General features: G+C 49.6%; 1 protein-coding gene across 6 annotated transcripts in view; it reads right to left on the reverse strand.

Moving 5' to 3' along the window:
* Window positions 1-365: 365 nt before the first annotated feature.
* Window positions 366-15,277, reverse strand: part of Shroom3 (shroom family member 3) — a 151,130-nt gene continuing 136,218 nt past the window's right edge. For 5 of the 6 annotated variants that reach the window (XM_041671148.1, XM_041671147.1, XM_041671149.1 and 2 more), the window contains 4 exons: window positions 13,880-14,374; window positions 10,861-11,011; window positions 3,417-3,689; window positions 367-1,726 (listed from right to left, as the gene is read on the reverse strand). In XM_041671148.1, the coding sequence (XP_041527082.1) occupies window positions 1,346-1,726; window positions 3,417-3,689; window positions 10,861-11,011; window positions 13,880-14,374 (1,300 nt within the window). In that variant the 3' untranslated portion in view covers window positions 367-1,345. Of the gene's footprint in view, window positions 1,727-3,416; window positions 3,690-10,860; window positions 11,012-13,879; window positions 14,375-15,277 lie in introns of all 6 variants that reach the window. The other variant, XM_041671145.1, reaches the window with a different exon arrangement.

Genomic DNA, 15,277 nt, shown 5'->3' on the forward strand with positions numbered 1-15,277 from the left:
CAAAAACAGTTTGTGGTGTATAACCTTCTCCAGCGGCTATGCATAGCCTGGCTCCTGGCCCTAACGCCAGTCTCATCCTGATTTGTTTGAACAGACTCAGACCTCAGGCCACGGAACCCCGTACCCGCTGTCACTGAGGTCACCGTTCAGGCTTTGATAGACTTGGGCCACTCACGAGCTCTCACTGAAACATGACAGTAGAAATCAGCTCCTCATAATCGCCAGGTTTACATTCGGAAAACCAACTTTTAAAAAATATTAAACATCCAGATTATGTAGCTCACTAAGTAAGCACGATTAGCCCACGGCCTGCATGGGATAGCAGCACGGGTTCAGTTTTGAGACTCTGGACTTATTTCTCACAGGTTTGAGAACTGTTGTCTCTGTTAATAAACTGGTGAAGATGACATGCAGCCGGAGGAGTCATCATAGGGCCGCACAGAGCCTTCCTCCTGGGGAAAGCGGTGTTTGATACGGGAGAGACGCGGTAAGACCTGAGCATCGTGGAGAGCAGAACCGCTCACCCAGCTAGCACACATGTAGGTGGCCACTGGTCTTTATAAACACCAGAGGCTGGACAGAGGGCTCAGCGAGTAAAAGGCACCTGTGATGCAGTCTGATGACCAAGTTCATCCTCAGAGCCCACTAAGTGTCTAACTTCTACACGAACACCGAGACAATCACGTCAACCCACATGTCACAGACCACACACAGCATGTTTATATACAAATATATACACACGAAATAGATTTTTAAAAAACCCACAAGAATCTCCATATTCAATTTGACTATCTTTGGATTCTTCATTAAGGTTTCCACAAAATACAAAGCTCACAGAAAGCTCTACATGCACCACAAAACAGAATCAAATGAGTGGTTAGCACACAAACAACGATCTGTTTCATTTTTCAAAATATAAATAACAAAAATGTTCAAGGTTTTGCAGTTTTCTGAACGTGTGTCTTTGTAAGGCTTTGGGGCGCAGTCTGGTGATTGCGCCCTGTCATAAGCAGGGAAGGCCACTGCGGATACATTCCTGAGGTGGCACACAGTGTCTGTGCTGCTCCAGCCTGTGAAAACCTGCACGGTCAAACGCCCTCCACCAGGCTAGAGTCATTAACTTTCCTTCTGGGAATGCAGAGTGGGAAGGTCCCGGCAGCATGCGAGCTCAGAAGACCAACCATGAAAGGCAAGAGAGGAAAGACAGGCTTCTTCCGGGATATAGTCCCTTCCTTTTACCCTGGAAGCCCCCAGTAACCCACAGTTCAAACTGCAGTCGCAGCGAGACATCTTTAGATTAAATAGTATTAGCACGGCATCTCTTGGTTGGGTCTTTCAGGAGCGGTTAAAGTGGAGAGGTCAACGATGGGAAACCGCCACTGAGCATGGAGCCCCCTGCAGAGCCCCCCACAGGAGTCACTTGGCTGGAGAGAGCCGGGGGCAGGGAGATGGCCCCTGCCTTTGGCCTGAAGTCCGAGGGAAGAGACTCCAGCAGACACTTGACCTGCTCCTGGCCCAGTTTTATCTTGTCATCCAGCTTCCGCTGCTCGATAAGGAGTGTGGACTTCATTTTCACAAAATGCTGGTAGTCCTGGAGCTGCTCAGGGGACAGGTAATTGGCCAGGATGGCCAGCACTACGCGCTCCCTCCGGTCCAGGTTCTCCTTGAGCTCCCGCGCATCCTCATGCTGCCCAGCCAGGATCTTCCTCTTCTCGTTCAGAGAACGCTGCCAGGGTAGAGCAAAAAGAGCAGTCAGTCAGAACACAGAAGATGGTCCAGGCTCTGGGCATGCAACCTCTGACAGGACTGCAGACCCCTCTCTGCCAACAGCGTAAGGGTGGAGCTTTAAAGCTATTCTCCTGCTGCTGACACTGTGTGCTGAAGTGGCCATGGGGACTGTCCCACCCTTTCAGGTCTACACTTAGACTTAATTCTCAAGTTCTCTTGAGTACTGTGTGTCCCCCTGGGGACACCAGAAAGATTCTCAGCCACTTCTCTAGCTACTGAATCAAAAACTCTGCAGGGGGCTGGAGAGATGATGCAGTGGTTCAGAGCACCGACTGCTCTTCGAGAGGACATGGGTTCGATTCCCAGCGCCCACATGGCAGTGACAGGGCATCCCCATGCTCTCTTCAGGAAATGCATGAGTCATGCAGACGTAAACAGGCAAAAACACCCGTTAGTATAAAATTAAAATAAGCTCAACATCTTAAACCTCTGCAGGAAGGCCCTGAAATCTGTGTTTCAACAGGACCGCCCGGTGAGTCTTAAACAACTGTAGAAGGTTCGAGCCCCTCCCCGCCCCCACTGTAACAACAGGAACCCATTCCCTTCTCTAAAGAGTCACCCCACCAGCCCAGGCTGCCTTGGGCCTCTAGTCATGAATTAAAGCCCTTCATCAAGGGTGCTGACTCCCATCCAGTGGCGAGCAGCCTTGTCTCCTCAGCACTGTTTCTAGAGGCGCTTCACCGTCTTGCATCCGCCGTGCTGACACATGTAAGTACATTTTTTTAAAAGGATATGAATAGAACTATTTATTTATTTATTATGTATACAGTATTGTGTCTGCAGGCCAGAAGAGGGCGCCAGATCTCATTACAGATGGTTGTGAGCCACCATGTGGTTGCTGGGAACTGAACTCAGGACCTTTGGAAGGCAGTGCTCTTCAGTGAGCCATCTCTCCAGCCCCACATGTAAGTACTTTTTAAAAAATTTTAAATAGTTTTTCAGACTTGTCAGGCTAAAATGACTGAAAAAAATGTAAAATGGAATTCAATCATGAAGTACAGTGACTTAAATTTCCTTATTTAGGATTATTAAAGACTCAGGTGACTCTGCCCCAAATTTCCCAAATTTGAGACAGGGTCTCACTGTATCTCTGGCTGGCCTGGAATTTAGCAAGTACCCAGGCTGGCCTTGAACTCAGCAATCTGCCTGCCTCGCCCTCTCCGAGGGATTAAAGGTGTGTGCCAGCAATACCACGCCCAGACAGCTTTTAGGAAGATTTCTATGAGACTGCCTAGGAACAGTCTAGAGTCAAAGGGTGCAATCGTGGGCTATGCAACAGTGAGACCCTGTCTCAAAGAACAAAAACAAACAAAAAATCGGAATTTTATAAATATCTCCATTTTCACAGTTCTTTCCCCAATCAGAAAAGACGTAATACAGTCTGGACGTTGAATTAAAGCCATACACTTCCTGCCTGGGACCTGGATTGACAGCTGGAGACTGAAGCTTCACGGCCATTCCTCCCCACCCTGTACCAGCCCCTGTGGATGGACACGCTGGAGGTGGGGACTTACTGGGTCACCTTTTCTCTTTTCCCTACTGAATCTTCTAGTTTCTCAGAGGCTAACCATGGTGCAGCAATGGTAAAGACGCAGGACAGGACACACGAAGCAGAAACTGGCACATACCCTTTCTTCTTTACTGGCATCTTCACCAAGGCCACTGAGGACGTTCTCCACCCGGGCGAGGCGTCCAGAGAGCGAGAGCAGCAGGTTGACCACCTTGTCTAAGTCCCCGATGAACATCTTGTACTTGTCAAACTCATTGGGTTTGCAGAGCTCACTGATGAGGGCCTCGACCTCTTCGCCCAGGGCATTGTTCAGCTTGATGTCCATGAGCAGGCTTCCCTTTGCTTCCTGGAGGGTCTCGAGCTTGTGGGTGAGGCTTCCGATGAGCTCAGCCTGGAACAACAGGAGTCACCCACGTCAGGTGACTGACACCCCCAGCCCCATCCTGCCTTCAAGGCTCAGCTAAAAGCTCCCCTGCTCCACAAGGACCAGTGACTCAACATCAGAACATTTTTCTGGCCTTTCCCCGAATGCCTGTCTACACCTGCCATTCCCTGAGCCCATTCAGCGTCCAGAGGACAGCACCTGATTACACATTGCCTGGTCATGCTTCCCCACTGTCTCATGGGCTTGTTAACTTCTCATTCACGGCCCTTTCGTGGCATTTCTTACTGGGTACAATAGCAGGAGTTGGAAGGCAGGGGCAGAAAGCCACCAAACAGTGAAGGGAATCACCTGTGGGCTGAGAGCGGAGTATTAGCTGACCTTTGTGCACAATTACTGTGTGCTATGTCACACAGACTAGTCTCCCCCAGCTCACAGATGCTAGTCCAGCACATACAATTACTGTGCTATGTCACTCAGACCAGCCTCCCCCAGCTCACAGATGCTAGTCCAGCACATACAATTACTGTGTGCTATGTCACACAGACCAGCCTCCCCCAGCTCACAGATGCTAGTCCAGCACATACAATTACTGTGTGCTATGTCACACAGACCAGCCTCCCCCAGCTCACAGATGCTAGTCCAGCACATACAATTACTGTGTGCTATGTCACACAGACCAGCCTCCCCCAGCTCACAGATGCTAGTCCAGCACATACAATTACTGTGTGCTATATGTCACAGACCAGCCTCCCCCAGCTCACAGATGCTAGTCCAGCACATACAATTACTGTGTGCTATATGTCACAGACCAGCCTCCCCCAGCTCACAGATGTTAGTCCAGCACATACAATTACTGTGTGCTATATGTCACACAGACCAGCCTCCCCCAGCTCACAGATGCTAGTCCAGCACATACAATTACTGTGTGCTATATGTCACACAGACCAGCCTCCCCCAGCTCACAGATGCTAGTCCAGCACATACAGGAGGGGAGCGAGAGGCTCCGGGAGGGGCCTCCTAAGGCAAGCGCATCCATCGTCACACAATCATTACAATTCTGAGGCCACAACTTTATCAGAAAGTCCGTTTTTGTTTCTTTTAAACTATATTTGGATTTAGTTACCATGGTTGTGTAATTTAAGCACCCAATTCCAATATTTTGTACTTATAAAAAGGAGGCTACACAAAGATATCTCTCCATTTTGTTGATTATAGCCTCTGGGGGGGGGGGTGTCTTACTATGTATCCCAGCTTGGCTTCAAAGATACTATGTAGACAGTACGGCTGGGAACTTGTGCCTCAGCCTACCGAGTACTGGGATTACAGGCATCAACACTACGCCCAGCCTTGGAACACAAGGGACTGGAGATGGGGGAAGGCAGCGAAACTAAGGCTTTGCTCTGATCCGCAGTCAGGGTGAGGAACACGCTCCCAGGGAAGCGGCACTCTACGACCTCCACCCAGGAGCCAGCACGTCACAGCTCCTGGTGTCAGTGGCTCATGTAGCCTTGAAATGCCACACTCTGGCGTGAACAGTGACATCCTGTTGTCCCCAACTTTCCTGATCCCCACGACTAGGGTTGCCTTTTTAGTGGAAAAGCTGCACAGTGTCTATGCATTTCTCTTCTCAGCTGAAGGCTGAGCCCAGGAAACACAAGGGGAGGGAACATGACCTAAGGATAATCATCTTCTCTACTGCCCCAGCCCGAAAAGCACCTTTGTAACTCCAGAACTGCCTCCTAGGGAATGCTGAACTGGGGTAACCTCGCTCCTGTGAAGAGAACTCCTCCACACTACAGCGGGCAGCAGACAGATGTCACTACAGCACGAGAATGGCCAACAGCCATGAGACGGCAGCCCTGGTGTTTCTAACCCTGCAGAGTGCAGCTGCCAGCCAACACAGCATCTAGCCAGGCATGTTCGTAAACTCCTGCAATCCTAGCGCTTGGAAGGGAGAGGCAGAGGACGGCTGCAAGTTCAAGCTCCAGGTAGGCTAGGACTGCACAGCAAAACCTTCTCTCAGAAAAGAAAAATGAAATAAAAAAAATCAGGGTGGTCAAGCTGTCCCAGCAGATGGGGGTGCTCGCCACCAAGCCTGACTAATACACTGCCCACGCCCTGAGTTGGAGAAGACAACAGATTCGCTCAGGTTGTCAGTTGATCTCCAATGTATGTACTGTTGAGCAAATATGTTATACACAAACAAGTACTGTAATAGTTTTAAAGAGAAAATATAAAGTCAGCGAGACAGCTTATCAGGTTAAGGGGCTTCCCAAGCAGGACTAGCAACCCGAGTACAAATCTAGTCTGCTGGGTCTTTCTGTCCAGACCCAGCCCTGGTTTTCAGAGGCATGGACGCTGGAGAGAGCCATAAGTAGATACCACAGAAGCCTATGAACACTCTCTGCATGGACTACTGAGCAGGCACCCCAGTCCCTCCTGCCTCATGGGAATGTTTTCCTCCCTCACTCCCCCAAGTCTTTAATTACGGAGACTTGGGTTTGTGAACGCAGGGAAGAGGGTCTGAGTAACTATGGAGTCAAGGGAAAGCTGGCCGTGCTGCAGCCATTTCTTTACCAGAAAGATCTTTTTAAAAACAACAAAAAGCTGACTTCACTAGAACTCTCACTTAGGGCAGGAAAAGGGAGGAGGGAAGGACTTTTTCAAACATTATTTATGAGTGTACCTGCTTTAGGTATGTGCACCGTGTGTGTGCAGGTGCCCTTGGGTAGAGACTGTCAGACCCCGAGAGCTGGAGTTACAGGTAGCTGCGAGACACACCGTATGCGCTCAGAGAACCGAACTTTGGTCATGCAAAACCAACAGGTGCTCTTAACCTCAGCCCTCTCCCCAGCCCGAGAGATTGTTACAAACACACCAGTCTCTCACGGGAGCTACTAAATTTGTAAACCTCTGACATTTACCCACTTGGCTTCTCGTCTGACAAACTGCTAACTCTGGCTGTGTGAGATGCTATTTATATGGGTTCTTTTTCTAAACACAGTTCAACACAGCCTCCCTCCCATCTCACCATCTGCACACGAATATCCTGCTGGGCCTCTCTCCCTCGTCACCAGATGAACAGACTGAGTCAGGGACCGGCTCTGACATGATCGCTGCCAGCTAGTCACCTGCCTGTGCCATCAGCTACCCACACCGCCTGCCCAAAGCCTGCAGCCACGTTCTCATTACTGAGGTCATAGGTCATACTCTGTGCCAGGCGGAACAAGCATCTCACTGCTCAACCACTGCTTCGGAAACCCAACAGCACAGGTACTGGTGACCCCAGTGTCACCGATAAATAAGCACAGGGAGGGGGTGGAGGGACAGAATATGCTCATACAGTAAGTGGCAGAGCCAGGCTTAAACCCAGGTAGTCTGGCTCCAGGGTGCAGACTTCACTGACTACTTTCAGATACCTCCCCCAGGGATGCTCTGAGGTTCAGGTGAAATAGAGCTTGTGTGAACACACTGGAAAACAAATACCAGACACAGCTTGCTTTCTGTGTGATCACAAGGCCAGGCCATAGTCTGAAGAAAGTAGATGCCTGGAGGGCAGTACCCAGCTTCCCTGTGTGGCAGAACTGCCGGCCTCCTGCTCTGAGGGCTTGTACCTTACAGAGCAAGAGCCTTCTGCTGGCTGTTTTCATCAAGAAAAACTCAGCACGACTGGCCAAGTGGCTGGGACAGGTGGAATTCAGGCTTCTTTCTCTGGTTGTAAATCCAAGATCCGGGACACTGCGTGTTACTACTGTCTTGGCTGAGTTTTAGAAAGTCAAGGCAGTTTCTGACTTATGAGGCCAAACCTCCATCCCACTCTACCTGACCTGCAGAGGTCATGGGGCCTGATGGCAATGTCAAACTTCCTCCAGCACATTCTCTGCCAGGAATCCTTCTCCATTTCTCCTCCAGGAGCCTGATGACTGGAATGTCATCGTATCTACTTGAGATGGTCCCTCGGTGCCAGTTACGAATCTGCAAGGTTAACTGTCTTCCCAGACACTGTCCTAGCTGTCCCCGTCAGCACAGCAGCCTGGAGCTGGGGGTCATCTGATCACCCTTTCTCTTGCACACTCTACACTAATCCACCATGAGCTCCTGCCTATTTCATTAAAAACACGATATTCCCAATGGCTCCCTGGATGTTGTGTCATGGCTGCACCACCTTCCAGCGACTGCGCCTGCTCCCACCTGCTCTGGAGAGACTTTTCTGATCGCCAATCTGTCCTACCTTCTGCCAAGTCCCAGAGGGTAGCCTCTGGGTGGACAATGATGTTGTAACTAACTCACTGCAGTTTCCCTCTTCTGCATGTTATAATTAAAGCCCAAATTTCTGGAGGGCATCAGGGATGCTGGCCTTGGCAGCAGACTGAGGTGCACACCAACACCCCACATGGGTGAGCCTCCCGCTTTTCACACCCTGACAGCCCAGGGTAAACTAGGAAAGCTTGTCTGTAGAGCCCGAAGGGAGGGGGGCTTAGGTGAGCTAGTATGGGGAATCTGCTTTCTCTCTCTCCTCTCTCCCAGCCGTGTCCAGTGTGGTCCCACTCTGGGATGCCCACCACACAGTGGTCGCAAGGCACCCCAGAACCCTTCCTGGGAGCTGGAGGATCCACTATAATTTCCTTCTTCTCATTAAGGAACGCACAGCTGCACAGGCTGCTGTGAGGGAGAATCTGTCTTTCCAGCTAGAGGACAAGACTAGGGGTCCCTGGGAGCTAGACCAGATGCTTGAACCTCTAGGCATGAACTCACAGTGCCTCTGGGCTCCCCTTTACGCTGCACATGGAGGAGAAACAGAGCAAAGGCTCCGAGAATGGCACTGCGCCAGAAATGCTGCTCAAGACCCAAGCTGAAGCTCTAAGGGAACCAGACAGTGATGGCGTACGCCTTCAATCCTAAAAGTCGGGAGGCAGAGACAGGCGGATGTCTACACAGTGAGTTCCAGGACAGTCAGGGCTATACAGAAAAAAATCTGTCTCAACAAAAAACAAAAACAAAACTAACAACAACAATATCCAAAAACACAAAACAAAAAGACCACCGGCAGAATAAAGACAGGAAAGTGAACTTGAGGTCAGACCAAGAGAAACTATCCAATCTGAAGAACAGAGTCTCATTTATCCAGAGCAGTATAAAAAGCTCTAATATCGTATCACTGTGCTCCTGAGAGAATATTAAGTATGCATAAATACTTAAATTAATGCATAAAAATATTGAAAGAAATAGTGGCTGAAAATGCCTCAAATTGTGATGAAAGGTGCCTATCCAGACTCGAGAACGCACACACACCACAAGCAAAGTGATGACAGCCACAACAAGATCACTTTTAAGCTGGACATTGCTTCTCACAGTAACAAATAAGGCAACAACAAGTCAACAAGATGAAAGACCAGAGAATGGTTGGCCCAGAACTCCACGTCCAGTGAAACATCCTTCAGGAGTGACAGCGTCCTGGGGACACACAGATGGAAGTTCCAGCACTGCAGATCTGCTCTGAAGGAGATGCTGAGGACTCTGTCTCAGGACGAGAGGAAGCAAGGCCAGAAGTGGAGTGCAATAGAAACGGGGAGCGGACAGCGAGGAGCCACAGCGGCCTCTCAGGCCCATCAGCAACAGCCGCTCTCAAAAGCGATGCACTGAAACAGTCGGAAATGCTGCTGTCATTTCCGTCACTATAGAAGTGCTGATAAAGTATTGGTGGAATTTTTTGTAAAGAAAAATTAGGGGAGCACACAAAACCATGCAGCCTAGTGCTAATTTACTTCCTGAGAGGATGACTCAATCCTATGAAAGTCATTTTAAAGAGCAGTTAAAACATAAAATGATGAGCTGGAGATGGCTCGGCAGTTAGAAGCACTTGCTTCTGAGTGCATCTGGGTTCTGTTTCTAGCACACACATAGAGTTCCAGAGGCTTGACACTCTCTTCTGACCTCCATAGCACCAGGCATGTATGTGATGTCCATACATACATACATACATAACTTACACAGCCAAAACACCTATCCACATAAAATAAGTCTTTATAAAAAATGAAGATGAGCAAAAGTGCTGTGTACTTTCTTCTTTGCTACTGTAATGCAGAGGTCTATGTGCAGGACAACAGGACAGAGGACAACACTCAGTTGAAGATGTCACGACGGCACAGCACAGCACATGGGACGGTGTAAGACCCACAAAATGGGCAGTCAGTGGGATCTGAATGAGAAACCTCTGGTTGAAAACTGTGTTGTAATGGCTGTTGCAACACACAGCCCTGAACTCACAATGCTGAAGCAGCAAGAGGGAAAATCTGGTAGGGTGCCCTCAAGTCTCCTTTCCTAGGGGTGGTAGTGGTAGGATGCCCTAAGTGTCTCCATTTCTGGGGGGGGTGGTGGGGTGCCCTTAGGTCTCTCCATTTTGGAGGGGGGCATCTACATGCTGTGGTTTCAGCCAGCACACCAGGAAGAGGCATGTTCTATGCACTAAGTAGGCTCACACATGAGTGTTCCCCGGCATCAACGACACAAGAGCGCACATCCCAGGCTCACTGAAGCAAGCTGCATGCGTCCTTTTGCAGGGGGCATGCCTGGACCCATGGAGGGCTGTAGGCAAAGCAGAAGGGCTCTCTGTCCTGCAGACACAGCCTGCCCATGTCTCCACGGTTTGTGAGGAGACAGTGACAACAGCAGGGTCATTTTAAAAATGTCCAACATTTAAAGTTTCTGTACAAGTACCAAACGCTAACAATTACATTTCAACCCTGCACTTTAAAGGTCTTTGAGGTACTGTGAAAGCTGCCGGGATGTACGAAGGTCAGTCTTATTTTTCCTCCAAGGGTCTGGCTTCTTTCCCTAATCAAAATGTAAGAGCCTCTAGTTTTCCTCATGAATGAACTCTGACCAGTGGCTGAGAACAGCGTCAGAATCCCTGGACTGTGTGGTGCCAGGAACCTGGGGTCCAGTTCCAGCTGGGAGATCTTTAATAACTAACTCAGCCTCCCTAAGCTTTCTTTCATCATTTGCAAAATTAGAATGACAGTAACTTACCTGTCCCGTCCACTCACAGGAGACCTCTGAGAACTCTCACATGCCATCAGGTGGGACAGGTTCGCCCCCTGCCTTAGGGGCTGGTAACCGTGCCCCTTACAAGGACCTTCACTACCTTCGGGGAAATAGCAGAACAAGTCCACTCTACCTTCTTCTCGTTGACGTCCTCCTGCTCCTCCTCCTCAGGCTCCGCCTCTGGCATGTCTTTGATTTTGTTCAGCAGCTCCGCCTTGGCTGCGGACACACTGTAGTAGGCAGGGCAGCTGACCAGCATGCCCACGGCTTTCCTGTCATCGCTCCTGAAACACACGGCACAAGGTCAGAGCAGCTTTTCCGCATCTGGCCATTCAGAATGTGCAACAACTTCTACTGAAGCTCTTCCCAGGAATGATAGCTGATGGCAAATTATGTGTCAATGAGCGATAATGACGTGCTGGCCCCTAAAGCCAGAAAAACCCAGGATGGAAACCCAGGGCTGCGGACAGAAGTGGGAATCGGGGCTACAAGTCATGCAGCTTCTCGTCACGATTCTTTTGTGATAACGACCCTGACACTCCTTACTTCACAGAAAGACAGTGTGGACTGATGGGAAAGACGCCCAAGGTATGGCACAACCCCAGACTACCGACCCTTCCTATCCCCCCTTCTCCAGAATGTCTCTGATGCTTGAATACATACATTTTCATCTTCAGCAACCCTCATAGCACACCACACTACAAGCCTGTGAAATCTGGAGCCTGCTGGGTTTTTATCAGTGAACTAATACAAAACCTAGTCCTCGGCCGGGTATGGCGGTACCTGTCTGTAATCTCAGTACTTGGGAGGTGGAGGCAGGAGGATCAAGATTTTGAAAGCAGGACTGGAGAGATGGCTCAGTGGTTAAGAGCACTGGCTGCTCTTCCAGAGGTCCTGAGTTCAATTCCCAGCAACCACACGGTGGCTCACAGCCAGCTATAATGAGACCTGGTGCCCCCTTCTGGCCTTCGGGCACACATGGAATGCTGTACACATAATAATAAATATTTTTTTTAAAAAAAGAATTTGAAAGCAGCCAAGGCTACTGCATTTCTGCATTTCAAGAGAAAAGAAGAAAAAAGGAGGAGGAGAAGAGGAGGAGAAAGAGGCAGAGGGAGAAAAGGAATTAGAGTAAAACAGGTGGCAGGCTCAAGGCGTCCAAAAAAAACTGGGAACTGAGAAACATGGCCTCTCATGCTATTTGTTTTACCATAACTGAGTTTTTTCATAGTCCAATTCACTTTTTTGAGGAGTTGGGGATGGAACCTAGGTCCTCATGCATACTCAGCAAGTGTTCTACCGTTACAACCTCAGCTCAGATTACAGTTCAGACACCACCTGATGAATAAACGGCTGGCGGAAGTAAGCTGGGTTCTCCTGGAGAGAAATCTTAACTCTTCGATCACGTGCTATTATTTAACTCTGACCCTGTGATCTCACTCAAGAATAAAGAACCACGCAGACAAACATTTTACCATTTCCTCTCAGCAGCTGATCTACATGTAAGCCAGCTGATTAGGAAACTGGACAAAGCCTTCAAAGATACGTTCCTGTGCCATAGGCCACTCACAAATCTACCGTCACAATGCTTAGTCTTGTCACAGCAGGACTTTGCTCACTTTCACCAGAAGGTGGCGCATGCCATCTTTCTGAAGGGTTCACCACCAAATTCACCAGGGAACATAAACTCTCAAAGACAACGTTTTTCTTAGACTACATTGTGAAATGACTTGGGTCTTCGTGCAGCAAGTAGCCAGGTAACAGCACGACCACTTATACCACAGTGAGCTGCATGGCAGACCCATCCTGGAGCCCTTGTGGTGCCCAGTGGACCACCCTGCACAGTGCAGGTATTCAGTGATGATTGCTACAGTGTCTCTGCGGAGAAGGGACCACACCTACCGCACCTAAGGTAGCCTCCGCTCTCCAAATCTGAAACTAGAGAGGCAGACAAGGTGACCACAAGGCCTTGACTTAGAAGAGCGCTGAGAACATAGCTCTTTTCTCCCTCCCACCCAACAAAGCACAACATTCTTGCTACTGATTCAGTGAGAATCAGCTGGAAGTTTCTAGACTGCAAACCCGTATCTGGGTGAAACGTTCTGTTTGTATTTCGTCTGGAATTGCTTACTGCTGAGTCTCAGTCTGTCAATACAGAGTTTTCACTGAAAAATAAAAAGGAAATAAAGCCCACTCTACTCTTCCTCCAATCAGTCTTAAATCAAGTATCCACACAATGGGAAACACCACTGCTCACAATGCTCCTACTGTGGCTGGGTGCTAGAGCTGTGTTCTAAGACCAGGGGAGGGCTTGGGAGCCTCCAGAGCAGAGGCTAAGGGGCCCTGCATTCCCTCTGAAACCTCAAGTTTCAGGATTTGAGCAAATGCTCACCTTAGTGCCTGAAAGTGAATGTCCTATATACATCCATTTCTCTAAGCCCCTCTCTTTTTCATCATCATCACCATCATCATTGTGGTTTTTCAAGACAGAGTTTCTTTGAGTAGACCAGGCTGGCCTCAAACTCAGAGATCCACCTCCTCTGCCTCCCGAGTGCAGGGATTAAAGGTGTGCATCACCATGGCCCAGCTAGGCTCCTTTTTTTTTTTTTCATAAGGACTTGTCCACTGTTCCTGTGGAGGCCTCAGATATGCCCACATCTCCTTGCTCCCCTCTCAGCACTGGGCCTAGGGGAGCTCCCTGAAAGCATATCTATTACAACAGGCAATCATGTGTTTGCTGAGTTAGGGACAAGTACGATGGGTGAGAAAGCAGGAAGTCAGGGTTCAAATCCAGTTGCTCCCACTCACACTCTGGGGCTTTGGTGGACTAAGACATTAATATCCCTCTGTGTTTCAGAGGTGCTCGTGACGGTGAGAGGCAGTAAGGCTCACGGGAAGATGCACGGCCCATGGGAAATCAACAGAGGCTACTAATGACTGTGGACAAGCAGACCAGGGGCAGCACAGCGGGAACCCTCCTATCTAACAAGGACTCCTACTGCTCTCCTCTTTGCTGCTGGGCATGTACCCCGAGAGCACGCCCCTAAGCTTGGATGGAGCATCGTACTTGGTCAGTGACCTGTGGAAGTGAGAACGTCACTCAAGTACTCCAAAAGCCCTGAGCCCACAGGACTTCAGCTGTGAGAACTTACCTCTTGGCTTCACAGCCTGTCTGTCTGGCGGCTGTCTCCAAGGCTTTCCTCTTTGTGCCACTCTCCCTCAGCACATTGGCATCTCTGGGGAACAAGCCCTCCATCAGGTCCATTGTCGTCTTCATTCTGGAGTCTGGGTCCAAAATGTCTGCCAGAGATTTGTCTTGATGGACAATCTCCTTGGCAAGAGCTTCGGTTCGGATATCTTCCGAGGTCTTCTGGGGCTCGGCATGGATTTTCTTTCCTAGATCCTGAGTTCTAGTGACAGGCTCATGGATGAGGCTTTGGGTCTGGCTGGGAGAGGCCTGCTCGCCGAGAGAAGCGGTGAGCTGCGGCTGAGCATTCACGTCGGCGGCTGTGCTGGGCTCGGCTTCTGAACCTGCGGCTGGAGCCTGGGGTGGTTTGGGAGTCATTATGTGACCACCTTCGGAATGGACTGCACCAGGCTCGTGCCTGTCCTTTGAGACTGTCACCATGGGAAATTGGCAGGAACTACTGGGGAAAGAAAAGACAGTGTGATTAAAGGGAAGAGTCAACAGAAGCTGAAGGCGAGAGCAGAGAAACTGCGAGGAAGGGACTCTCATCAGGGCTCCAGCTTCCCAGACCAGGAGTGGTGTGAGGAGACACATCTGCAGGCACATCTGCGGTGCTCTCCAAACCATGAACTCTAGGGGCCTTCTCCTGAGCCCAGGGCTGGTCTACCCAGACACACTAGCAATTCAATTTGACAAATGTTGCTATTGGGCTCTGGAACTTTAAGGTACAGATGGATAGAAAATAGTGGTGGTGACCTTTGTGGCATTCAGAAGATGCTACCCTATAGACATTTTGTTTATGTTTGTTTTTGAGACAGAGTCTCTCTCTATATATAGGTCAGGCTGTCCTGGACCTCACAGAGATCCACCTGCTCCTGCTTCCTCAGCACTGGGATTAAATGCCTGGCCCCATAGAGTGATTTCTTGCTTTTTTTTTGACATTTATTTTATTTTTACACGTATTTATTCGGGGCGCATGTGTGCTGTAGTATATGTATGTGAAAGGCGGAGGACAGGTTCTCTCCTCTCACCATGTGGGTCTTGGGAACAAACTCGGGCCATCAGGCTTGATGGCGAGCTTACCAACTGGGTCATCTTGTTGAACCTCAAGGGGAATTCTGTGAGCTATCACCAGGCTCAGACTGTTGAGAAATGCTTGTTCCTCGTTAGCTTGGCTTCCGTCACTTCCTCCAACTAACTAACTAACACACACTACTGACCGTAGCTCCATCCTGTATCTCTGTGGATATGGAGTGCCCATAGACAGAAGGTGACCCTCACAGCTCAGCCTCCTCTTTGAGAGGCTGCCCCCAGGGTGTGTGTGTCCAGTGCAGCCGCTGGCTAGGGAGGGAAACTTACACTG

The sequence above is a fragment of the Microtus oregoni genome, unplaced genomic scaffold (assembly GCF_018167655.1).
Source record: "Microtus oregoni isolate MIOR12 unplaced genomic scaffold, Mior012 000021F_ref0000039, whole genome shotgun sequence".
In the NCBI taxonomy this organism is placed as follows: Eukaryota; Metazoa; Chordata; class Mammalia; order Rodentia; family Cricetidae; genus Microtus; species Microtus oregoni.